At 41.8% G+C, this 26465-nt stretch overlaps 2 protein-coding genes across 5 annotated transcripts in view; one reads left to right on the top strand and one right to left on the bottom strand.

The window, feature by feature from the left end:
* The window catches only part of ANKRD6 (ankyrin repeat domain 6), a 203472-nt gene extending 180777 nt beyond the window's left edge, over window positions 1-22695 (top strand). For 2 of the 4 annotated variants that reach the window (XM_036871716.1, XM_036871717.1), the window contains exons 14-17: window positions 16636-16749; window positions 17455-17623; window positions 18750-19303; window positions 21263-22695. In XM_036871716.1, the coding sequence (XP_036727611.1) occupies window positions 16636-16749; window positions 17455-17623; window positions 18750-19303; window positions 21263-21364 (939 nt within the window). In that variant the 3' untranslated portion in view covers window positions 21365-22695. Of the gene's footprint in view, window positions 1-16635; window positions 16750-17454; window positions 17624-18749 lie in introns of all 4 variants that reach the window. The other 2 variants (XM_036871719.1, XM_036871718.1) reach the window with 1 other exon arrangement.
* Window positions 22696-22822: 127 nt separating this feature from the next.
* Window positions 22823-24767, bottom strand: LYRM2 (LYR motif containing 2). The gene is made up of 3 exons (XM_036871720.1): window positions 24595-24767; window positions 23959-24099; window positions 22823-23501 (listed from the first exon to the last, which is right to left on the bottom strand). The coding sequence occupies exons 1-3, from the start codon at window positions 24637-24639 to the stop codon at window positions 23421-23423; spliced, it is 267 nt and encodes an 88-aa protein (XP_036727615.1). The 5' UTR covers window positions 24640-24767; the 3' UTR covers window positions 22823-23420.
* Between the last annotated feature and the right edge of the window lie 1698 nt (window positions 24768-26465).

Genomic DNA, 26465 nt, shown 5'->3' with positions numbered 1-26465 from the left:
GATTAGTTGACCACAGGTGCGTGGGTTTATCTCTGGGCTTTCTATCCTGTTCCATTGATCTATATTTCTGTTTTTGTGCCAGTACCATATTGTCTAGATTACTGTATCTTTGTAGTATAGTCTGAAGTCAGAGAGTCTGATTCCTCCAGCTCCATTTTTTTCCCTCGAGAACGCTTTGGCTATTCGGGGTGTTTTGTGTCTCCATACAAATTTTAAGATTTTTTGTTCTAGTTCTGTAAAAAATGCCATTGGTAATTTGATAGGGATTGCACTGAATCTGTAGATTGCTTTGGGTAATATAGTCATTTTCACAGTACTGATTCTTCCAATCCAAGAACATGGTATATCTCTCCATCTGTTTGTATCATCTTTAATCCCTTTCATCAGTGTCTTATAGTTTTCTGCATACAGGTCTTTTGTCTCCCTAGATAGGTTTATTCCTAGGTATTTTATTCTTTTTGTTGCAGTGGTAAATGGGAACACTTCCTTAATTTCTTTTTCAGATTTTTCATCATTAGTGTATAGGAATGCAAGAGATTTCTGTGCATGAATTTTGTATCCTGCAACTTTACCAAATTCATTGATTAGCTCTAGTAGTTTTCTGGTGGCATCTTTAGGATTTTCTATGTATAGTATCATGTCATCTGCAAACAGTGACAGTTTTACTTCTTCTTTTCCAATTTGGATTCCTTTTATTTCTTTTCTGATTGCCATGGCTAGGACTTCCAAAACTATGTTGAATAATAGTGGTGAGAGTGGACATCCTTGTCTTGTTCCTGGTCTTAGAGGAAATGCTTTCAGTTTTCCACCATTGAGAATGATGTTTGCTGTGGGTTTGTTGTATATGGCCTGTATTATGTTGAGGTAGGTTCCCTCTATACCCACTTTCTGGAGAGTTTTTTTCATAAATGGGTGTTGAATTTTGTCAGAAGCTTTTTCTGCATCTATTGAGATGATCATATGGTTTTTATTCTTCAGTTTGTTAATATGGTGTATCACATTGATTGATTTGCGTATAGTGAAGAATCCTTGCATCCCTGGGATAAATCCCACTTGATCTTGGTGTATGATCCTTTTACTGTGTCGTTGTATTCTGTTTGCTAGTATTTTGTTGAGGATTTTTGCATCTGTATTCATGAATGATATTGGTCTGTAATATCTTTGTCTGGTTTTGGTATCAGCATGATGGTGGCCTCATAGAATGAGTTTGGGAGTGTTCCTTCCTCTGCAAATTTTTGGAAGAGTTTGAGAAGGATGGGTGGTGTTAGCTCTTCTCTAAATGTTTGATAGAATTCACCTGTGAAGCCATCTGGTCCTGGACTTTTCTTTGTTGGAAGATTTTTAATCACAGTTTCAATTTCATTACTTGTAATTGGTCTGTTCATATTTTCTATTTCTTCCTGGTTCAGTCTTGGAAGGTTATACCTTTCTAAGAATTTGTCCATTTCTTCCAGGTTGTCCATTTTATTGGCATAGAGTTGCTTGTAGTAGTCTCTTAGGATGCTTTGTATTTGTGCGGTGTCTGTTGTAACTGCTCCTTTTTCATTTCTAATTTTATTGATTTGAGTCCTCCTTTTTCTTGATGAGTCTGGTTAATGGTTTATCAATTTTGTTTATCTTCTCAAAGAACCAGCTTTTAGTTTTATTGATCTTTGCTATTGTTTTCTTTGTTTCTATTTCATTTATTTCTGATCTGATCTTTATGATTTCTTTCCTTCTGCTAACTTTGGGTTTTGTTTGTTGTTCTTTCTCTAGTTCCTTTAGGTGTAAGGTTAGATTGTTTATTTGAGATTTTTCTTGTTTCTTGAGGTAGGCTTGTATTGCTATAAACTTCCCTCTTAGAACTGCTTTTGCTGCATCCCATAGGTTTTGGATCATCGTGGTTTCATTGTCGTTTGTCACTAGGTATTTTTTGATTTCCTCTTTGATTTCTTCAGTGATCCGTTGGTTATTTAGTAACATATTGTTTAGCGTCCATGTATTTGTGTTTTTTATGTTTTTGTCCCTGTAATTGATACTAATCTCACAGCGTTGTGGTCAGATAAGATGCTTGATATGATTTCAATATTCTTAAATTTACTGAGGCTTGATTTGTGACCCAAGATGCGATCTGTCCTGGAGAATGTTCCGTGCGCACTTGAGAAGAAAGTGTAATCTGCTGTCTTTGGATGGAATGTCCTATAAATATCAATTGAATCTATCTGGTCTGTTGTGTCATTTAAAGCTTGTGTTTCCTTATTAATTTTCTGTTTGGATGATCTGTCCATTGGTGTAAGTAAAGTGTTAAAGTCCCCCACTATTACTGTGTTACTGTCGATTTCCTCTTTTATAGCCGTTAGCAGTTGCCTTACGTATTGAGGTGCTCCTATGTTGGGTGCATATATATTCATAATAGTTATATCTTCTTCTTGGATTGATCCCTTGATCATTATGTAGTGTCCTTCCTTGTCTCTTGTAACATTCTTTATTTTAAAGTCTATTTTATCTGATATGAGTATTGCTACTCCAGCTTTCTTTTGATTTCCATTTGCATGGAATATCTTTTTCCATCCCCTCACTTTCAGTCCGTATGTGTCCCTAGGTGTGAAGTGGGTTTCTTGTAGACAGCATATATATGGGTCTTGTTTTTGTATCCATCCCGCAAGCCTGTGTCTTTTGGTTGGAGCATTTAATCCATTCACGTTTAAGGTAATTATCGATATGTATGTTCCTATGACCATTTTCTTAATTGTTTTGGGTTTGTTTTTGTAGGTCCTTTTCTTCTCTTGTGTTTCCCACTTAGAGAAGTTCCTTTAGCATTTGTTGTAGAGCTGGTTTGGTGGTGCTGAATTCTCTTAGCTTTTGCTTGTGTGTAACGCTTTTGATTTCTCCGTTGAACCTGAATGGATCCTTGCTGGGTAGAGTAATCTTGGTTGTAGGTTCTTCCCTTTCATCACTTTGAATATGTCATGCCACTGCCTTCAGGCTTGTAGAGTTTCTGCTGGGAAATCAGCTGTTAACCTTATGGGAGTTCCCTTGTATGTTGTCATTTTTCCCTTGCTGCTTTCAGTAATTTTTCTTTGTCTTTAATTTTTGCCAGTTTGATTACTATGTGTCTCGGCATGTTTCTCCTTGGGTTTATCCTGTATGGGACTCTCTGCACTTCCTGGACTTGAGTGGCTATTTCCTTTGCCATGTTAGGGAAGTTTTTGACTATAATGTCTTCAAATGTTTTCTCGGGTCCTTTCTCTCTCTCTCTTCTCCTTCTGGGGCCCCTATAATGTGAATGTTGTTGTGTTTAATGTTGTCCCAGAGGTCTCTTAGGCTGTCTTCATGTCTTTTCATTCTTTTTTCTTTATTCTCTTCTGCAGCAGTGAATTCCACCATTCTGTCTTCCAGGTCACTTATCTGTTCTTCTGCCTCAGTTATTCTGCTATTTATTCCTTCTAGTGTATTCTTCATTTCATTATTGTATTTTTCATCTCTGTTTGTTCTTTAATTCTTCTAGGTGTTTGTTCTTTAATTCTTCTGTCTTTGTTAAACCTTTCTTGCATCTTCTTGATCTTTGCCTCCATTCTTTTTCCGAGGTCCTGGATCATCTTCACTATCATTATTCTGAATTCTTTTTCTGGAAGGTTGCCTATCTCCACTTCATTTAGGTGTTTTTCTGGGGTTTTATCTTGTTCTTTCATCTGATACATAGCCCTCTACCTTTTCATCTTGTCTGTCTTTCTATGAATGTGGTTTTTGTTACACAGGCTGCAGGATTGTAGTTCTTCTTGCTTCTGCTGTCTGCCCTCTGGTGGGTGAGGGTATCTAAGAGGCTTGTGCAAGTTTCCTGATGGGGAGGGACTGGTGGTGGGTAGAGCTGGGTGTTGCTCTGGTGTGCAGAGCTCAGTAAAACTTTAATCCGCTTGTCTGCTGATGGGTGGGGCTGGGTTCCCTCCCCGTTGGTTGTTTGGCTTGAGGCGACCCAACACTGGAGCCTACCTGGGCTGTTTGGTGTGGCTAATGGTGGACTCTGGGAGGGCTTATGCCAAGGAGTACTTCCCAGAACTTCTGCTGCCAGTGTCCTTGTCCCCGTGGTGAGCCACAGCCACCCCCCGCCTCTGCAGGAGACCCTCCAACACTGGCAGGTAGGTCTGGTTCAGTCTCCTATGGGGTCACTGCTCCTTCCCCTGGGTCCTGATGCACACAATACTTTGTGTGTGCCCTCCAAAAGTGGAGTCTCTGTTTCCCCCGAGTCTTGTCGAAGTCCTGCAATCAAATCCTGCTAGGTTTCAAAGTCTGATTCTCTAGGAATTCCTCCTCCCTTTGCCGGACCCCCAGGTTGGGAAGCCTGACGTGGGGCTCAGAACCTTCACTCCAGTGGGTGGATTTCTGTGGTATAAGTGTTCTCCAGTTTGTGAGTCACCCACCTAGCAGTTATGGGGTTTGATTGTATTGTGGTTGCGCCCCTCTGACTCTCTCATTGTGGCTTCTCCTTTGTCTTTGGATGTGGGATATCTGTTTTGGTGACTTCCAGTGTCTTCCTGTCGATGATCGTTCAGCAGTTAGTTGTGATTCTGGTGCTCTCGCAAGAGGGAGTGAGAGCACATCCTTCTACTCCGCCATCTTCCAGATGATGTGTGATTCCTTTAAAGGCATTAACTTAACATTTTTTAGGAGCATGTTCAAATTGCTTCTGATTATAAAAATAACATATACTCATTATGGAGCATTTTTTAAAAATATGAAAACTAGGAAGGAAAATAAATCACCTATAAGCCCACTATGATGAGAAAGCACTATTAATGTTTGGGTTTATTTCCTTCCAGTCTTTTTAAGTCTGTGTGCTTTACACCCCTTTCCCACTGTACACTAAAGTAATATAACCGTGTCTGTCTGGTTTTATTTTTCCAACTTTATTTTGAAAGTTGGCATACATACAGAAAAGGTGAAATGATAGCTTAATGAATGCTTGCTCACTCTTCACCTAGGTTCAACCAGTCGATACTATGTTGCCACGTTTGCTTTGTCTCTCTCACACACTTTTTGTTCTCTTGCTGAACTGTTTGAGATTTAGCTGTAGACTGTCCTGATCCCTCACCTCTAAGTACTCCAGAGCACATCGACTAAGAATGAGGATTTTGTCCTTCCTAACACAGTACCATTTTCACATCTGAGAAAATTAACACTAATTGCATAATATCCATCCATATTCAGATTTTCTCAATTCTCCCAAAATTTTTGTTTTGTTTTGTTTTGTTTTACTATTTTTTATTTTTGGCTGTGTCTTCACTGCTGCGCACAGGCTTTCTCTAGTTGTGGCGAGCAGGTGCTACTCTTCGTTGCGGTGTGCAGGCTTCTTATCACGGTGACTTCTCTTGTTGAGGAGCATGGCTCTAGAGCGCAGGCCTCAGTAGTTGTGGTGCACAGGGCTTTGTTGCTCCACGGCATGTGGGATCTTCCCAGACCAGGGCTCGAACCCGTGTCCCCTGCATTGGCCGGCAGATTCTTTTTTTTTTTTTTTAACATCTTTATTGGAGTGTAATTGCTTTACAATGGTGTGTTAGTTTCTGCTTCTAAACAAAGTGAATCAGTTTATTACATATGTCCCAATATCTCTTCCATCTTGAGTCTCCCTCCCTCCCCACCCTCCCTATCCCACCCCTCTAGGTGATCACAAACCACCAAGCTGATCTCCCTTGTGCTATGCGGCTGCTTCCCACTAGCTATCTATTTTACGTTTGGTAGTGTATATATGTCCATGCCACTCTCTCACTTTGTCACAGCTTACCCTTCCCCCTCCCCATATCCTCAAGTCCATTCTCTAGTCGGTCTGTGTCTTTATTCCCGTCTTACCCCTAGGTTCTTCATGACCTTTTTTTCTTTCTTTCTTAAATTCCATATATATGTGTTGGCATACAGTATTTGTTTTTCTCTTTCTGACTTACTTCACTCTGTATGACAGTCTCTAGGTCCGTCCACCTCACTACAAATAACTCAGTTTCGTTTCTTTTTATGGCTGAGTAATATTCCATTGTATATATGTGCCACATCTTCTTTATCCATTCATCTGTCAATGGACACTTAGGTTGCTTCCATGTCCTGGCTATTGTAAATAGAGCTACAATTAACATTGTGGTACATGACTCTTTTTGAATTATGGTTTTCTCAGGGTATATGCCCAGTAGTGGGATTGCTGGGTCATATGGTAATTCTAATTTTTGTTTTTTAAGGAACCTCCATACTGTTCTCCATAGTGGCTGTATCAATTTGCATTCCCACCAACAGTGCAAGAGGGTTCCCTTTTCTCCACACCCTCTCCAGCATTTATTGTTTCTAGATTTTTTGATGATGGCCATTCTGACCGGTGTGAGATGATATCTCATTGTAGTTTTGATTTGCATTTCTCTAATAATTAATGACGTTGAGCATTCTTTCATGTGTTTGTTGGCAATCTGTATATCTTCTTTGGAGAAATGTCTATTTAGGTCTTCTGCCCGTTTTTGGATCGGGTTGTTTGTTTTTTTGTTACTGAGCTTCATGAGCTACTTGTAAATTTTGGAGATTAATCCTTTGTCAGTTGCTTCATTTGCAAATATTTTCTCCCATTCTGAGGGTTGTCTTTGGTCTTGTTTATGGTTTCCTTTGCTGTGCAAAAGCTTTTAAGTTTCATTAGGTCCTATTTGTTTATTTTTGTTTTTATTTCCATTTCTCTAGGAGGTGGGTCAAAAAGGATCTTGCTGTGATTTATGTCATAGAGTGTTCTGCCTATGTTTTCCTCTAAGAGTTTGATAGTGTCTGGCCTTACACTTAGGTCTTCAATCCATTTTGAGTTTATTTTTGTGTATGGTGTTAGGGAGTGTTCTAATTTCATTCTTTTACATGTAGCTGTCGAGTTTTCCCAGCACCACTTATTGAAGAGGCTGTCTTTTCTCCACTGTATATTCTTGCCTCCTTTATCAAAGATAAGGTGTCCATATGTGCGTGAGTTTATCTCTGGGCTTTCTATCCTGTTCCATTGATCTATATTTCTGTTTTTGTGCCAGTACCATACTGTCTTGATTACTGTAGCTTTGTAGTATAGTCTGAAGTCAGGGAGCCTGATTCCTCCAGCTCCATTTTTCGTTCTCAAGATTGCTTTGGTTATTCGGGGTCTTTTGTGTTTCCATACAAATTGTGAAATTTTTTGTTCTAGTTCTGTGAAAAATGCCAGTGGTAGTTTGATAGGGATTCCATTGAATCTGTAGATTGCTTTGGGTAGTATAGTCATTTTCACAATGTTGATTCTTCCAATCCAAGAACATGGTATATCTCTCCATCTATTTGTATCATCTTTAATTTCTTTCATCAGTGTCTTATAATTTTCTGCATACAGGTGTGTTGTCTCCTTAGGTAGGTTTATTCCTAGATATTTTATTCTTTTTCTTGCAATGGTAAATGGGAGTGTTTTCTTAATTTCACTTTCAGATTTTTCATCATCAGTGTATAGGAATGCAAGAGATTTCTGTGCATTAATTTTGTATCCTGCTACTTTACCAAATTCATTGATTAGCTCTAGTAGTTTTCTGGTAGCATCTTTAGGATTCTGTATGTATAGTATCATGTCATCTGCAAACAGTGACAGCTTTACTTCTTCTTTCCGATTTGGATCCTTTTATTTCTTTTTCTTCTCTGATTGCCATGGCTAGGACTTCCAAAACTATGTTGAATAATAGTGGTGAGAGTGGGCAACCTTGTCTTGTTACTGGTCTTAGTGAAAATGGTTTCAGTTTTTCACCATTGAGGACGATGTTAGCTGTGGGTTTGTCATATATGGCCTTTATTATGTTGAGGAAAGTTCCCTCTATGCCTACTTTCTGCAGGGTTTTTATCATAATGGGTGTTGAATTTTGTCGAAAGCTTTCTCTGCATCTATTGAGATGAGCATACGGTTTTTCTCCTTCAATTTAATATGGTGTATCATGTTGATTGATTTGCGTATATTGAAGAATCCTTGCATTCCTGGGATCAACCCCACTTGATCATGGTGTATGATCCTTTTAATGTGCTGTTGGATTCTGTTTGCTAGTATTTTATTGAGGATTTTTGCATCTATGTTCATCAGTGACATTGGCCTGTAGTTTTCTTTCTTTGTGACATCTTTGTCTGGTTTTGGTATCAGGGTGATGGTGGCCTCGTAGAATGAGTTTGGGAGTGTTCCTCCCTCTGCTATATTTTGGAAGAGTTTGAGAAGGATAGGTGTTAGCTCTTCTCTAAATGTTTGATAGAATTCGCCTGTGAAGCCATCTTGTCCTGAGATTTGTTTGTTGGAAGATTTTTAATCACAGTTTCAATTTCAGTGCTTGTGATTGGTCTGTTCCTATTTTCTATTTCTTCCTGGTTCAGTCTCGGCAGGTTGTGCATTTCTAAGAATTTGTCCATTTCTTCCAGGTTGTCCATTTTATTGGCATAGAGTTGCTTGTAGTAATCTCTCATGATCCTTTGTATTTCTGCAGTGTCAGTTATTTCTCCTTTTTCATTTCTAATTCTATTGATTTGAGTCTTCTCCCTTTTTTTCCTGATGAGTCTGGCTAATGGTTTATCAATTTTATTTATCTTCTCAAAGAACCAGCTTTTAGTTTTATTCATCTTTGCTATCATTTCCTTCATTTCTCTTTCATTTATTTGTGATCTGATCTTTAAGATTCCTTTCCTTCTGCTAACTATGGGGTTTTTTTGTTCTTCTTTCTCTAATTGCTTTAGGTGCAAGGTTAGGTTGTTTATTTTAGATGTTTCCTGTTTCTTAAGGTAGGATTGTATTGCTATAAACTTCCCTCTTAGAACTGCTTTTGCTGCATCCCTAGGTTTCGGGTCGTCGGTTTTCATTGTCATTGTTTCTAGGTGTTTTTTGATTTCTTCAGTGATCTCTTGGTTATTAAGTAGTGTATTGTTTAGCCTCCATGTGTTTGTATTTTTTACAGATCTTTTCCTGTAATTGATATCTAGTCTTATAGTGTTGTGGTCAGAAAAGATACTTGCTACGATTTCAGTTTTCTAAATTTACCAAGGCTTGATTTGTGACCCAAGTCCTGGAGAATGTTCCATGAGCACTTGAGAAAAATGTGTATTCTGTTGTTTTTGGATGGAATGTCCTATAAATATCAGTTAAGTCCATCTTGTTTAATGTATCATTTAAAGCTTGTGTTTCCTTATTTATTTTCATTTTTGATGATCTGTGCATTGGTGAACGTGGGTGTTAAGTTCCCTACTCTTATGTGTTACTGTCGATTTCCCCTTTTTGGCTGTTATTATTGCCTTATTGTATGAGGTGCTCCTATGTGGGTGCATAAATATTTACAATTGTATATCTTCTTCTTGGATCGATCCCTTGATCATTATGTAGTGTCCTTCTTGTCTTTGTAATAGTCTTTATTTTAAAGTCTATTTTGTCTGATATGAGAATTGCTACTCCAGCTTTCTTTTGATTTCCATTTGCATGGAATATCTTTTCCATCCCCTCACTTTAGTCTGTATGTGTCCCTAGGTCTGAAGTGGGTCTCTTGTAGATAGCATATATACGGGTCTTGTTTTTGTATCCATTCAGCCAGTCTGTGTCTTTTGGTGGGATCATTTAATCCATTTACATTTAAGGTAATTATCAGTATGTATGTTCCTATTCCCATTTTCTTAATTGTTTTGGGTTTGTTATTGTAGGTGTTTTCCTTCTCTTGTGTTTCTTGCCTAGAGAAGTTCCTTTAGCATTTGTTTTAAAGCTGGTTTGGTGGTGCTGAACTCTCAGCTTTTGCTTGTCTGTAAAGTTTTTAATTTCTCCATCAAATCTAAATGAGATCCTTGCTGGGTAGAGTAATCTTGGTTGTAGGTTTTTCTCCTTCATCACTTTAAATATGTCCTGCCACTCCCTTCTGGCTTTCAGAGTTTCTGCTGAAATATCTGCTGTTAACCTTATGGGGATTCCCTTCTATGTTATTTGTTTTTCCCTTGATGCTTTTAATATTTTTCTCTGTATTTAATTTTTGATAGTTTGATTAATGTGTGTCTTGGCGTGTTTCTCCTTGGATTTATCCTGTATGGGACTCTCTGTGCTTCCTGGACTTGATTGACTATTTCCTGTCCCATATTAAGGAAGTTTTCAACTAGAATCTCTTCAAATATTTTCTCAGTCCTTTTCTTTTTCTCCTCTTCTTCTGGGACCCCTATAATCCGATTGTTGGTGCGTTTAATGTTGTCCCAGAGGTCTCTGCGACTGTCCTCAATTCTTTTCATTCTTTTTTCTTTATTCTGCTCTGCAGTAGTTATTTCCACTATTTTATCTTCCAGGTCACTTATCCGTTCTTCTGCCTCAGTTATTCTGCTATTGATCCCTTCTAGAGTATTTTTAATTTCATTTATTGTGTTGTTCATCATTGCTTGTTTCCTCTTTAGTTCTTGTAGGTCCTTGTTAAATGTTTCTTGCATTTTCTCTATTCTATTTCCAGGATTTTGGATCATCTTTACTATCATTATTCTGAATTCTTTTTCAGGTAGACTGCCTATTTCCTCTTCATTTGTTAGGTCTGGTGGGGTTTTACCTTGCTCCTTCATCTGCTGTGTGTTTTTCTGTCTTCTCATTTTGCTTATCTTACTGTGTTTGGGGTCTCCTTTTCTCAGGCTGCAGGTTCGTAGTTCCCGTTGTTTTTGGTGTCTGTCCCAGTGGCTAAGGTTGGTTCAGTGGGTTGTGTAGGCTTCCTGGTGGAGGAGACTAGTGCCTGTGTTCTGGTTGATGAGGCTGGATCTTGTCTTTCTGGTGGGCAAGTCCACGTCTGGTGGTGTGTTTTGGGGCGTCTGTGGCCTTATTATGATTTTAGGCAGCCTCTCTTCTAATGGATGGGGCTGTGTTCCTGTCTTGCTAGTTGTTTGGCATAGGGTGTCCAGCACTGTAGCTTGCTGGTCATTGAGTGAAGCTGGGTCTTGGTGTTGAGATGGAGATCTCTGGGAGATTTTTGCCATTTGATATTACGTGGAGCTGGGAGGTCTCTTGTGGACCAGTGTCCTGAAGTTGGCTCTCCCACCTCAGAGGCACAGCCCTGATGCCTGGCTGGAGCACCAAGAGCCTTTCACCCACATGGCTCAGAATAAAAGGGAGAAAAAATAGAAAGAAAGAGGATAAAATAAAATAAAGTAGGATAAAATAAAGTTATTAAAATAAAAAATAATTATTATGAAAAAAATTTAAAAAAGAAAAAAAAAACAGAATCCTAGGACAAATGGTGAAAGCAAAGCTATACAGACAAAATCTCACACAGAAGCATACACATATACACTCACAAAAAGAGGAAAAGGGGAAAAAATAATATATTTTGCTCCCGAAGTCCACCTCCTCAATTCAGGATGATTTGCTGTCTATTCAGGTATTCCACAGATGCAGGTACATCAAGTTGATTGTGGAGATTTAATCCGCTGCTCCTGAGGCTGCTGGGAGAGATTTCCCTTTCTCTTCTTTGTTCGCACAGCTCCCGGGGTTCAGCTTTGGATTTGGCCGCGCCTCTGCGTGTAGGTCGCCTGAGGGCGTCTGTTCTTTGCTCAGACAGGATGGGGTTAAAGGAGCAGCTGCTTCGGGGGCTCTGGCTCACTCAGGCCGGGGGGAGGGAGGGGTACGGATGCGGGGCGAGCCTGCGGCGGCAGAGGCCGGCGTGACGTTGCCCCAGCCTGAGGCGCGCTGTGCGTTCTTCCGGAGAACTTGTCCCTGGATCACGGGACCCTGGCAGTGGCGGGCTGCACAGGCTCCCGGGAGGGGAGGTGTGGAGAGTGACCTGTGCTCGCACACAGGCTTCTTGGTGGCGGCAGCAGCAGCCTTAGCGTCTCACGCCCGTCTCTGGGGTCCGCGCTGATAGCTGCAGTTCGCACCCGTCTCTGGAGCTCCTTTAAGTGGCGCTCTGAATCCCCTCTCCTCGCGCACCAGGAAACAAAGAGGCAAGAAAAAGTCTTTTGCCTCTTCGGCAGCTGCAGACTTTTTCGCGGACTCCCTCCCGGCTAGCTGTGGTGCGCTAACCCCTTCAGGCTGTGTTTACGCCGACAACCCCAGTCCTCTCCCTGGGATCCGACTGAAGCCCGAGCCTCAGCTCCCAGCCCCGCCCGCCCCGGCAGGTGAGCAGACAAGCCTCTCGGGCTGGTGAGTGCTGCTCGGCACCGAGCCTCTGTGCGGGAATCTCTCCGCTTTGCATTCCGGACCCCTGTGGCTGCGCTCTCCTCCGTGGCTCCGATGCTCCCCACTCCGCCACCCACAGTCTCCGCCCGCGAAGGGGCTTCCTAGTGTGTGGAAACCTTTCCTCCTTCACGGCTCCCTCCCACTGGTGCGTGTCCCGTCCCTATTCTTTTGTCTCTGTTTTTTCTGTTTTGCCCTACCCAGGTATGTGGGGAGTTTCTTGCCTTTTGGGAGGTCTGAGGTCTTCTGCCAGCGTTCAGTAGGTGTTCTGTAGGAGTTGTTCCACGTGTAGATGTATTTCTGATGTACCTGTGGGGAGGAAGGTGATCTCCGCGTCTCACTCTTCCGCCATCTTCTCCAGCCTCGGCAGGCAGATTCTTAACCACTGTGCCACCAGGGACGTCTCAAAATGTTTTTTTTAATAGCTGGTTTTTGTTTTTAATCCCAGCCCAGCATCCAGTGAACATTCTGTGCTTTTATGTTATGTGTTAGGTCCCTGTGGTCTCTTTCCATCTAGAGCAGTCCCTGGTTCCTTCTTGCAGTTTCTGTTTTCTTCCATAATATTAACTTTTTAAAGAGTCCAGGCCATTTGTTTTATAGGATGTTTTATATTCTGGATTTGTCTGACAGTTTCTTCATGGTGTTATTTAACTTCTTTCTCTATCCCTGTATTTCTGAAAGTTAGGTCTAGAGCAGTAATCCTCAAAGCGTCATCCCTGAAGCAGCAGCAGCAACATCATTTGGGGACTTGTGGGGAAGAAATGCAAATTCTTGGGCCTCATTCCAAATCTACTGAATTTAACTGTGAATAAAACTCGGGGGGTGGGGTCTAGCCACCTGTTTTAACAGGACCTCCAGGTGATGCTGGTAAAAACCTAAAGTTTGAGACCAGTGGTTAAATATTTTCGGCAAGAATACATCATATTTAACTGTGTAAACTTCAAATTACATCACATCAGAAGAGACAAATGTCAGGATGTCTTATTTGGCTAACCTGGTAACCACCATCTCTTTCCATTGTAAAGGTACACTTTCCCTTTGTAATTAATAAGAAATGTGTGACAGATAACAGGTTTTTACATGGGAAAAACTTTTAAGAGCTTATAAAATAACACATGTTCATTGGGAAAAACATTCCACATTCCACCTACAGAACTATTTTCATAGTGACACTCCCCAGAGATCCCTTCCATTACTGTGAATTTTCCCATAGGTTTTTTCTTTTATAGATATAACCTTACTAATTTTCCCTTTTAAACAAAAATGGAACTATACTGTGCTTTTTTTTTGCAGCTTTTTAATTTAGTAGTGCATCTTAGACTTGTAGAGCTACGGTGTGCTTTTTAATGGCAGTGTACTGTTTCTGTGCAAGGAGATATACACATACTTTTTTTTTTTTTTTAACATCTTTATTGGAGTATAATTGCTTTACAATGGTGTGTTAGTTTCTGCTTTATAACAAAGTGAATCAGTTATACATATACATATATCCCCGTATCTCCTCCCTGTTTTGTCTCCCTCCCACCCTCCCTGTCCCACCCCTCTAGGTGGTCGGTCGCAAAGCACTGAGCTGACTCCCTGTGCTATGTGGTTGCTTCCCACTAGCTATGTATTTTACATTTCGTAGTGTATATATGTCCTTGCCCCCTCTCACTTCGTCCCAGCTTACCCTTCCCCCTCCCTGTGTCCTCAAGTCCATTCTCTACGTCTGCATCTTTATTCCTGTCCTGCCCCTAGGTTCTTCAGAACCACTTTTTTTTCCTTTTGATTCCATATATATGTGTTAGCATACAGTATTTGTTTTTCTCTTTCTGACTTACTTCACTCTGTATGACAGTCTCTAGGTCCATCCACCTCACTACAAATAACTCAATTTCATTTCTTTTTATGGTGAAGTAGTATTCCATTGTATATATGTGCCACATCTTCTTTATCCATTCATCTGTTGATGGGCACTTAGGTTGTTTCCATGTCCTGGCTATTGTAAATAGAGCTGCAGTGAACATTGTGGTATGTGACTCATTTTGAATTATGGTTTCCTCAGGGTATATGCCCAGTAGTGGGATTGCTGGGTCGTATGGTAGTTCTATTTTTAGTTTTTTAAGGAGCCTCCATACTGTTCTCCATGGTGGCTGTATCAATTTACATTCCCACCAGCAGTGCAAGAGGGTCCCCTTTTCTCCACACCCTCTCCAGAATTTATTGTTTGTAGATTTTTTTAATGATGGCCATTCTGACTGGTGTGAGGTGATACCTCATTGTAGTTTTGATTTGTACTTCTCTAATGATTAGTATACACATACTTTTGCTTCCTGCTTTTTTTTACTGAATTTTATATCATGAGCACTTTCCCATGTCCTTGGCTTCATAGTATTCCGGCATATTAATACAACATAATGTATTTAAACATTCCTTTTGTTAGACACTGAAGTTGCTTATAGTTTTTCACTCAAATAAATGCTGTGAACATTTATGTGCATAAACTTTTGATTGCTTCTGAGGCTATTTGCTCAGAATTAGGATAATTGGGTCCAAAGTTAAGAGTATGTTCAAGGCTCTTGATAAATTTTGGCAAGCTACTTATTTGAAAGATTGTACCAATTTATATCCTACCAGCAGTTTCTGAGCCTCCAACTTCTGCCATCATTTAATGTTAGCATTTTAAAGTTTTTCCCAATTGATTAAGGACATTTGACTGTGTAATTTTTACTTCCTTGTTTACTGGTGAAATTGAACATTTTTAAGGTTTGTTATTTGCATTTCATAGAAAGCCCATTTAAAAAATCTTTGAGCCCATAATAGATTAGTTACAACCGTTTTGTAAATAAAATGTCACTTCAGCCAGCTCAAGCCCAGAGAGGAATGCATTAGGTGAGTGCTGGGATGTCTCAAGGACCTCTCTTTGGTTCAAAGAAGGTGACAGATTGGGATGTAGAATCTTAGTCCTAATTCCAGATCTCAGGGGAAGGACTCTGGTCCAGCATGAGTCAGGTGCGCATGCCCGGACCAGTCAGCCGTGCCCCAGGAACACATCCGCGTATCCACTTGGGTGCTCTCGGCCGAGCCATTCGTCCGTGCAGGGGGCAGGAGGTGGCGGAGCAGGCCAGTCCTAGAAAACAGGCAAAGAGCAGTTCACAGAAAAACGTGAGGGCTGAAGAGACCAAGCAGGAGGTGCTCACTGCATCTGCAGAACTGCTGCTGCTTTTTTTTTTTTTTTTAAGATTTTTAAAATTAATTAATTAATTAATTTATTTTATGGCTGTGTTGGGTCTTCATTTCTGTGTGAGGGCTTTCTCTAGTTGCGGCGAGCGGGGGCCACTCTTCATCATGGTGCGCGGGCCTCTCACTATCGCGGCCTCTCTTGTTGCGGAGCACAGGCTCCAGACGCGCAGGCTCAGTAGTTGTGGCTCACGAACCTAGTTGCTCCGCAGCATGTGGGATCTTCCCAGACCAGGGCTCGAACCTGTGTCCCCTGCATTGGCAGGCAGACTCTCAACCACTGCGCCACCAGGGAAGCCCTGCTGCTGCTTTTTTATTATGAACATCTGAGTGTGGAGCGTCAGCTACGTCCCTGACAGGAGAGGAAGCTGCCGCTGAGCCCTCCATGGCTGGCTCCCGCTCACAACGGTCCCCTTCTCTGCTTTGGCCCTTGTCAGGCAGTGGGAGTGTGGCCCCATTGGGTGTTAGAGCCCTACAGGAAGTGTCCAGCTAGGGGAGCACAGAGGGGCACATGATTGGAAGGTGACAGTCATTTACTCCCTGAAACAGTCCCTTTTTTTTTGTTTGTTTGCTTGTTTTGGCCATGCGGCTTGTGGTGCCCGACCAGGGATTGAACCCGCACCCTTGGCAGTGAAAGCGAGGAGTCCTAACCGTTGGACCGCCAGGGAAGTCCCTTGAAGCAATCCCTTTGAACTCCGTCCACAACCTTCTTCACATGTGCTTTGACTACTTTCAGTGAAGGGCCAAGAGGATTTGTTCACTGGGAAAGCTGGATGAAAGCCCTGACTATTCAGCTTCTTTCATTTCCTCTTGGGCAGCCACTGACATTTAAAAAGGGGAAGGGGGATTAAAAAAACAATTTTTTAAAAGGGGGAGTTGGGGTAGCTCCATACTCCTTGACATAGTTTTTCCTTGCAGTAATAGTCTTGGCAATAATGTTCTAAGACCCATACAGATTCTCTTTTACCTACCAGGACTGTGTTGGCTCAAGTTGTATATTTACTGTGTATATATAGTCTCTTAAACCCCTCAGGACTTTTAAATGAGAAAAAGAAAGAAGCTTTGGCCTACACAAAAACATGCTCAGGAATTCTGGAAAATCAGAGTTCCATGAATGCCTCGGGAAAAGACTTGGCTGAGGAGTGGAGGTGTGCTTACCTTCTGTCTGGCCCTTGCTTTGGTACTCCTGAGCCCGCCTCAGGAGTCAGGATGCCAGGTCCCATCCTTAGATCATCTCAGTCACTCACCCTTTGCCCATTGAATCCTAGATGCGGGTTCTGGACAAGCTGATGGTTGAGCGACTCTCAGCAGAGAGGACGGAGTGCCTGAACCGCCTGCAGCAGCACTCGGACTCAGAGAAGCATGAGGGAGAGAAACGGCAGGTGAAAACCCGGATCTGTCCGTGCTGACCCTGCGATTTGCCACTCTTTTCCCCCCGAGTCAAGGGACTCGGGCCCATCATTGAAAACTCCCAGGCCGAGATCCCCTAAAAGCGTTTGCGTCAAAGAGCGTGCCATTTTTATAACCTGAAATGAAGTCAGTAGGAAGGAGCCTGGAGTTTGGTTCCTGTTTGCGGCTGAATGTGCTGGCAGGAGGTGGAGGCCGTGCAGTTTGTAGAACGTGCTGGGAAAGCCAAGCTCCGCCCTGGATCAGTGCTATGTATCGTGCCCCTGCTGGGCCTGCACAAGATTGGGTTCCTGCCCTCAGGCAGTTTGTGGTCCACCCCGGACAGCAGACATGAAATGAGTATACTTGTGAGCGTGTGAGTGAGTTCATGCTCCTAGCAGCCAGACGTGCTTGGTGTGGAAGCCGTGGGAAGCTTTGGCTGTTGGCGTCTAAGGTGTCTCTAAGTCACTTAATGAAGATCATAGTTAGCTATCGGCTTGGGCGCTGGGTGAATCCTGGGCTTCAGAGGGCCAACAGAGAAGGCCGTGTGGCCTGTGGGAGGCGGGTAATCCAAAACTTTGGGGCTTGTCCAGAAAAGAGCCTATCACAGTCGTAAAGTCCACATTCTTGAGGTTTTAATTCATAAGCCATGTATCAAAGTCTCCTGATGATTTGTGTACTAACTTGTGGGGTTTTTTTAGATGTCCTTGGTGGATGAATTGAAAACTTGGTGCATGTTAAAGATTCAGAATCTGGAGCTGAAGCTTTCTGGAGATTCTAGGGCCTCCAGGACTAAATCCACACCATCCACTTGCGAGTCCTCCACAGGTAACCGACACCAACATGCAGAGAGAGCCCTTCCATCCAAAGGTGATGAAACCCCCCGGTCGCGTTCTCTTCTGCATCTGAAGGCAGGCTGTGTGCCAGGGCTGCGGGAAACACTGGATTGTAATGTGAACTCTGTAGGGGCAAGGACCATGCTTTGCTCACTACTGTATACACAGTTCCTATACAGTAATAAAGCACTCCTATTTAAGTGTTCAGAAATATCTGAATGAAGGAATAAAAGAATTGTTGACCCGTGATAGCAGTGCAACCTTGATGGTGTCAGAGTGGACCCCAAAGATGAGGATGAGGAAAGGATGTGTCATCTCAGAAGGGCACTCGCCCCTGCCCTTGTGACTCTTTCCCTTTCTCGTCCTTGATCAGCCTTCTACCTTTGGCCAACTCTGTACAGCCTCATTAAACAACAGTTCATATATCAAAGCTGCCCCAGGGGCTGGATAAGAGATGCTTTGAGCCAGAGCATCTTTACATTAGCTACAGTGGCTACACTCAATGATGATCAGTTGAGGACATTCATAGCCTTAGTAATTAGACCTCCACGGGGGGATTCTGATATGTCACGTGTTTCATGTTACCATAGGCCATCTCTGTATTTGTGGTTTTATCTTCTTTGTGCCCATAACAGTGGGGAAAATCCTGGGCAGACTTTTCATGCTAGGACTAGTTACGGAACTTGTCATGGAGCTCTGGGTATGGGTAATAGGACCGCCTCTCCAAGTGGGAGCTTGGATCAAGGAACTAGTAACCGGGGCTATGGTCTGTAAAGGGCCCGGAAGTTAGAGAATGGGGGTATTTATTCTGATCAGTAAATGCCCAATTCTGTTTTAGGACAAGTAGTGAGATGTGTCATCCTCAGCAATCAGGAAATGGTACCCAGAGCCCTTTAGTGTAGACTGAGACAGGCTAAAGGAAAGGCCAGTAACGTTTTTGGCTTAGATGCCACCAGTGTGTCTAACGCAACATCCCTGAAAGCCCTGAAAGCCCAGATGATAATCAGGGGAGAAGTGGAGGGGAAGGGCAGGAGAAGTTGCACACGGTGGGTGATGGTTGAGAAGGCTGGTTTACAGGATCCCCGGGACTCTCAAATGCCAGCCCATGTGACTGTATGAACACGGATTCGCTCTGACTTTTGTTTTCCTTCCGAAACCAGGTGTGGATCAGTCACTGGTGACCGCAGGTCCAGTAGCAGCCTCTGACAGCCCCCCTCAGGTGGTCAGGCCCAAGGAAAAGGCCCTCAGCTCCACAGCCGCCCACAGACTCCAGCAGGAGCTGTCTTCCTTGGACTGTACAGGCTCCCGACTGAGGAATGTCAAGGTCCAGACAGCCTCGTTGCCCTTGAAAGAGGCAGCCAAGTGCGACCCGCAGGCCGGGCCCTGTGTTGACAGAGGCACCCAAACCAAGAAGTCTGGGAGAGGTGGGCAGACGAGGCACCGCGGCCAGCGGCCAGCACCCAGCACCGCCTGCGGGCGGCCGCCACCAGCAGCAGGTGGCGAGCAGACTGCCGCTCACGCTCGAGACACCTCCCAAGCGCTGGAGCTCACCCAGTATTTCTTTGAGGCTGTTTCCACCCAGATGGAAAAGTGGTATGAAAGGAAGATTGAAGAAGCACGAAGCCAAGCCAGTCAGAAAGCCCAGCAAGACAAGGCCACGCTGGAGGAACACATTAAAAGTTTAGAGGAGGAACTTGCTAAACTAAGGACTAAGGTACAGAAGGAAAACTAGGGCCTGGGAAGTGGGACGAGAAAGGATTCCTGGGACTTCCCTGGTGGTCCAGTGGTTCAGACTCTGTGCTTCCAATGCAGGGGGCGGGGGTTCGATCCCTGGTCTGGGAGCTAGGGTCCCGCATGCTGTGGGGAGGGCGGGGGGGTGGGGAAGGATTCCTGAGGATCTCCGGTCCTGCAGCTGCAGAAGAGCTATGTCCGAGGTGTCAGTTATTGTACACATAGCAGAACTTGCCTTTTAAAAAAATCACTAATTTCTAAAACGTGCCAGACACATGCTTCCTGTGCCCTGAAGTTATGAAGACTTCAACAATTAGACTGAAACTAGGGGACGCTTGCTTAGTTTCAGGTTTCATTACAGATTTGAAACCTCAGCTCAAGTTCATCTGAAGTTCGAAAGCTCAGATTAAGCGAGCCGTGCTAAGAAACTGAAGGATGTGTAAGCCTAAACCCTAATATTCAGGATATGAAATAATGTAAATGAAAAGCAAGAAAAAATATTAATCCCTGTGCACTCAAATCAAGCAGTCATTCATATCAACATGCCTGCTGTGCCTGGAGAGTGTCTTTCTGTAAGAGCTGTAACAGACACGCTGAACTCCCTCCCTCAAGTTCATAGTTCCCAAAATGCTGACATCTTAACCAGGGGAAAACTCACCAAACAAATTTTGAGAAGGATTTTCATGATGTCACAAGATCCAGTATATCGTAAAATGTTTTGAAAAGTCAGAGTGTATTTAAATAATGGGTTAATTGGCTAATAGCACTGGGAATGTCAGTGAACTCAAATGAGAAAGGTTCAAATCATTGGATCATGGTTTCTGTATCTTTCAGCCAAAAGAAAGAAATAGTACAATTAATCATAGTGATTTTAAAGTGGATTAATGGAAAAAACATTCACGTAGCAATTACCTGAAATTTCTATAACCTAATTCACAGCCAGTTATCTTAGAGTACCTTTCTGAATATGAGCTTATTGGTCTACATTTTATAAAGAAATAAGGCTGTTTCTTGAAAGTATTTCATTTTGAACTGAGTTCTGTCATTGAAGAACCTCGAAACCTTTCCACTGCTTTGTAGCGACTATGTCAAGGTAAAAAACGCAATAAATTGACTTGGATTCCCCAGCTTCAGGGAGCCCTGTGGATGTTACTCTGCTCTATGGAGTATACAAAGTTGCAAAAGTAACGGTATGTTGAAACTTTGGATTTAATTATCTTCCAAGCTTCTTGTCCCTTGTGGCATTATATTCATCTCCTCAAAATTCCATATATGCATAGAAACCTCCATTCTATTTCTATAAACAGAGGAACCAAGTAACTGTTGTCTGTAATTTTGAATGAACTTTTACTCATTGAACCAAAGAGAAAATATGACTTCTTGACATGGGAACACCCAGAAAAACAAAAGTATGCATTAAGTCCCTGTGTGTTCTGCCCATCAAGCTCAGTTGTTTTTGGTTTGTTCTTTTAAATACTGACCATCTGTGGATCTAGGCGTTCCTAATAAATGTAGATGTATGTCATCATTACAAAACCTGGACAGGGAATTTATTTGATGTTCTCTCAAGTTTATTTTCAGGTTTGTAAGCTCGTCTTGTCAAATTTAGAACTTCAGTGGCACACGTTAAAGGGGAAAAAAAAATGACACAGGGGCAGTCAATGTGTTAAATAATAGCCTCAGCCACTTCTCATGCTAGAAAGCTTTTGTATTTAAAACAATTCTAATAATTTAGATAATAGATATTATCATAATAATAAAGGGGTTTAAAGATGGATTTATTGTAGTTAATATACATTAGTTGAACATTCAGACATCTTAAAATTAAACTTTAGGAACAAAACTTCAAATTCAAACAACAGTATAGTTTATAGGGAACACCCAGAACAGTTAATTTGCCTAATCCAAAATACTGATGAAGATGATAAATGTGTTTCACCAGCAGTTCTATTCTGGCCAACATCTTAATGACCATGGTTCCACATGTGAGAAGAAACTGCTAAATAAATCTTCTCTTGGGCTAAACAATGGACTTGGCCTATAATTCAGGAGGTACGCAAAGATGTAAGTGAACAAATAAAATTAAACTGTTCTTTAGAGAGGAAGGGAAAAGCTTGTCCATGAGAATAGTCTTAGCCTCTGGAAGATGAAAATTCAATTTTTCATGTTTTATCCACTTAAAAAAACAAAATCAAAACAAAACCCCACATTAGGTTTTCTTGGGGAGTCTGTGGTATTTGATTCTTGCAAATACAAACCACAAATGCTCTTACATCTTCCACATACAGTGCTGCTAGGAAGAACATCAAAGTCACTGCTTGTCACACTTCATAAAATGATGGTTTTTAGCTTCAAGATTTTAGATTTACTAGAGATAGCCTGTACTTGAGTATTTGCCAATCATGCCACACAAAAGAGCAAGTCTTTCTAAGGTTCTCTGTTCAGAAACTCTTCACACATGCTTTTCCCTCTGTTCATCAGATGGCTTGACTAACGTACATCTATATAAAAACCTGAAAATTGGCTTATTGCAAGCATTTTAGATTAGCACATCCCCCTGTGGCAGAGTATTCAGAATTATTTTGTCTTGTGGGTTCTGGAGCTGTGGAAGAGCAAGGGTGGCTCGGAATGCAGGTTAGTGACACACCACTGGTTTACACCTCTCCAATGGCACACAGTCCAACACTAGACACTGTTTATCCTGCAAAAGTTTTTCTACATCTTTCAGATGCTGCTCTGATTCTTGGATTAACTTTTTAGATTTGTTCTGTAGGTGAACTGCCAACCCCAGCCTCTTCCACGAGCTTTCACTTTCACTAAATTAACTGTTAAACACATTTGGTCTCTTTCAAAAGTGTCCTGAAGTCAACTTCTGTCTCCAATGTATTCTGCAAACTCTGTTTTTTCCTGTCACTGGAGGAGAACCTAATGCACTGAGGAGCTTCCTTAATTAATGATTTATTTTACTTTCCATGTGGATATTAAGGTAACCACATTAGTTTTGACCAGGAGTTGCCTCTTCTTTTTGGTAGGTGCTTCAGTGCATTTATTAAACTTCTCTTTCTTCTTTTTTCTACAAAGTTCTAGATTCCCAGTGGTGATCTTTTTGGAAAGTCCTCTTGAGTATCAGATGCAACACATCTGAAGAACATACCTCAACAACCCTGAGGGTTAATGCAGAAGGACTTTCCAAGGAAGCTCCATGGTGTCTCTTGAGGTCAGTACACCTCCAGCCCTATACCTCACACTGTTTTAAAACAGCTTAATTGACTCACACAATATTATATATCAATTACATTTCAAAAAAATTGGGGGAAAATGGCTTTATTCAGATATAATTCACATATACCTGTAAAATGTACAGTTCAGTAGATTTTAGTATATTCAGAGTTGTGCATTCATATAAATAGAATCATACAATACATGAGCTTTTGTGACTGGCCACTTTAATGTTTTCAAGGTTCATCCAGGTGTAGCATGTATCAGTACTTCATCCCTTTTTGTTTGCTAAATAATATTTTATTGTATGGGTATACCACGTTTTACTTATCCATTAATCAGCTGATGGGCATTTGGATTGTCTTACTTTTTGGCTATTATGAATAATGCTGTTTAACCTTTTGGCCAACTGACAGTCTTTTTTCCACAGTGGCTGCACAATTTTATAGTCCCACCAGCAGTGTTTAAGGGTTCCAGTTTCTCCACATCCTCACCAACATTTGCAATTATATCCCTTTTTAATTATAGCCCATTCTAGTGGATGTAAATAGTATCTCTTGGTGGTTTTGATTTGCATTTTCCTAATGATTAATGGTGTTGAACATCTTTTTATGTGCTATCTATTGTACTGATCTTTGCTTCTTCCAAAAACTGACATATCCAAGAACATTTTCAAAATAAAAGGTATGTTTTCAGTGCTAAGACAATTGCTCTTATGCCCTTTTCTTGGCTCTCTCTGATATGCCATGCTCCATGTTCTGACATTTTGCTCAAGGGCTCTATGTACAGATAGTTTCACTTGGCTTTGGGCTACCCACTGTTGAGCCTAAGCTCAACTAAACACATGGAGACTTTGAAAACCTTTCAGGATAATGCTGTAGTTAAGATCTGGCTAAAGCAAGTGTTTTTTCTAACTCTTTGAGCTGCATATTGCCTTGAGTAATCATCATCCGGATTGTATCCTGTAGAAGAAAGTGAAATCTGGTCACTGTTTTAACTGGTTAATAAACAAGGTACAGCTCTACCATTTTATTTGTTAAAATTAGGAACTAATGCTGAGAATTGGCACTGATGCACTTTAGGAAAGCCAAAAGTTAACAATTAGGGGTGCACAATGTCTGGCATGCTTTCATACACCCCAAACATACTTCCCAAACCATCATGCTGTAATATTTATTATCTTTTCGTGTGTGTGTGGTTTAACAGACAAGTTGGGTGGTGCTACTATAGAGTGTAGATATAGCAAACATTGTTAAATTTAAAATATCAGTTAAGTGAAAAATCAGTAACATCAAGAGCAATGATCAAGATATACCATCTCAGTGACATATCCCAAGATATCTATCAAACTTTTTTAAAAAAACTCACTAATCAGTACAAAAGGGTCAGGACCTTCCCTCACCATGATCTTGGTCTCACCTCTTCGGTGGCACTTTTGTTTCTTTTGAATTCTTCCCTTGCCCAGTCCTTCAGGTATTTGCGATCAGAATCATTTGGAACTTGCCGAATTGCCTGCAAGATCCTTCTGTAGAGGAGGAGAACATGTTGCCTTCTCACGAACTGTAGAGGGGAGGAGAAATGGCAATTACAGCTGCACAATCGTCAGCCCGGTAGGCTCTTTTCTCTTTGGTTCTCAATTTTGAAAAGGGGAAAGAAAACCACCTTTTTTCTTTTAAGAAAACGGCCAGAAGTTTGTTTGCGTTGTCTCCTTACTCCTTTGTCAAACTTAAAATCAAGAGTACAAGCAGCAGACCAGTCTTTCCCGCAGTCACTAGGCAGTGAGGGATCCGGGCTCAAGATCAAGAGCCCGGCCCGCCTCTTGCACCAGGACTGGAGGGTAGCCTCGCCCCCTTGCGCTTGCCGTCGGCCCCCCAACCCCCGCGGCGCGAAGCCCCGCCCCCCCCCCAGCCCGAGCCAATCAGAGTGGGGCGCGCGCAGGGTCGTCGGCCCCAGTAGTACCCGAGACCGCTCTATGGAATGGGTGCAGTGAGCGGTAGAGAATCGAGCTCAGACCCGGTAAAGCTGCCCTAAGAGGCCGGCGAGGATAGTTGGTACCTGCTTTAGCGTTAGCGTCGCTGGGGGTAAGCGGGAAGCGACCATGACGTCCAGACAGCGCGGTCCGCCAGAGCCCCAGCGCGCAGGAGCGGAAGTGGGGGGGGGGTGACGGGGCGGGGCGAGCTCGGTTTCCCGGGAGGCAGCCGGCGGCAGTTGCGCTGGCTCGGGGAGCCCGGCAGTCGGACAGTCGGAACTGAAGCTCAAGGCAGTTTCGCTTTGTCTTAGCCTAAGTTTGCTCATCCGTGAAACAGGATAACAGTTCCTGCTTCACAGGTGGTTGTAAGAATGAGATAGTGGTGAGGCATTTAGCCCAGTTCCTGACACGTGGTTAAGTTTCATTAAATGAAAGGATTTGGGGGGTGAGGGAAGAAAACTATTTTAGTATATTCTTTTTGAGATTCAGTGTGTATAGTGAAAAATACTAAAAATTTAAATGTTAATTTCTCTTAAAGTTTGTGTTCTGCTCGCCTCCTTTTCTCGTTCTTCTCCCTGTTCTTTTCTACTGTGAGCATTTTTCCTGGCGTTGGAGTCTTCATGATCCTTAGTTACAAGGCTTTAAATGGTTGTCCCGTAGCAGTTTTGAGAATTCTGTGTCACTAGTAACGAGGAGCCAAACATCCCGACGCCTTAAGCTTTTTTCCCCTATAATCGTTTTATCCTCCCCTCAACACACTCCTTATGCTCTTAGGTTGTATTAACTGTAAGGGGTTAGGTGAATCCCTCCTACTTTTAAAAAACGGGATTGTTCTGAATTAAAATACAGTCCAAAGTGTTCAATTACCCATTCGTTCACTGAGCATTTACTTGATTGCCTTGCTTGGAATCCTTGGAGCTCCCTTTTCCCAGTTGTGTACTTCTGGCTACTTTTGTGTGTGTGTTTCCTCGTCTGTAAAGTGAAATAACAGCATCTACCCCAGAGCTGCTGTTGTACCGTACTGTATGTAGTGCACTGAGAACAGAACCTGGCACATATTAAGCACTCTCAAGATTTTGAACATCACCAGGCATTGTGTGAATGATGCTAATACCATAACCACATATTTCAAAATTTGTCTACTAATTAGCAATTCATTGATTTTTTTCTCTTTTAAATAGTAGTGAAGTTAAATATCCCTTGCCACTTTTAGTTACACTTATTTTGTGAATTGTTATGACTTTGGTCCCTTTATGATGATCCAGACTTTTATTCTTATTATATATGGGCTGTTTGCCATATTTTTAAAAATTTTGATCCTTTTCCTTTTATAGCTTTAAGTCTCTGTATAGTCACGTGTATTTTCCAGTTTTTGAGCCTTTTCAATTTCATCTTCTCCTCTTCAGAACTTTAAAAAATTTTCATTGTTAACGTTTAAAATGTTTACTCTATCTAGGATTTTGGTTTATAGCATAATGGGGATATAAGTTCTTTTCCAGTTGTAAACTATAATTTCAGCACCATTTATTAACTAATTCATTCATATTCCTGGGCTTTGTGATACTCCTGGTAAATTCTTTTAGGGTTTGAATAACCCTCAGGATAATTTCATCCAGGTCGTTTTTACTTTGTTGTTGTTGTATGTTTTATTATTAGGCAGGAATACTCCCCTGTAGTATCTTATGAGTCTTCTATTAATGGTCTGTATGACCTTTAGAAATGTTTTGTATTATTTTCCTCTAAATCATCTTAGAATCGTTACTGAAATTTTGATCACGTTTAATCTATAAAGTGAGAACTGACATTTTTATACTATTTCTTCTTCCCATCCAGTAAGATTCACTCATGCTAGACACTGGTAATGCTGTCACGAGTCATATATGCCCCCTGTCCTTAGAATCACTCTTTGGGTAGGAAGACGTAAGTCCAACGTAGTATTTATAGATGTTGTCAAGGC

Source organism: Balaenoptera musculus, chromosome 12 (genome assembly GCF_009873245.2).
Source record: "Balaenoptera musculus isolate JJ_BM4_2016_0621 chromosome 12, mBalMus1.pri.v3, whole genome shotgun sequence".
NCBI classification, from domain to species: Eukaryota; Metazoa; Chordata; class Mammalia; order Artiodactyla; family Balaenopteridae; genus Balaenoptera; species Balaenoptera musculus.
Note: the sequence above shows the minus strand (reverse complement) of the source record. Positions and strands in the feature narration are given on the sequence as shown.

Bases quoted from the DNA above. Each gene is read 5' to 3' on its own strand.
- LYRM2 (XM_036871720.1), bottom strand. From the start codon at position 24,639: ATGGTCGCTTCCCGCTTACCCCCAGCGACGCTAACGCTAAAGCAG. The intron at 24,100-24,594 runs GTACCAACTATC...TCCCCTCTACAG, and splicing joins CGACGCTAACGCTAAAGCAG to TTCGTGAGAAGGCAACATGT. The intron at 23,502-23,958 runs GTGAGACCAAGA...TTTCTTCTACAG, and splicing joins ACAAAAGTGCCACCGAAGAG to GATACAATCCGGATGATGAT.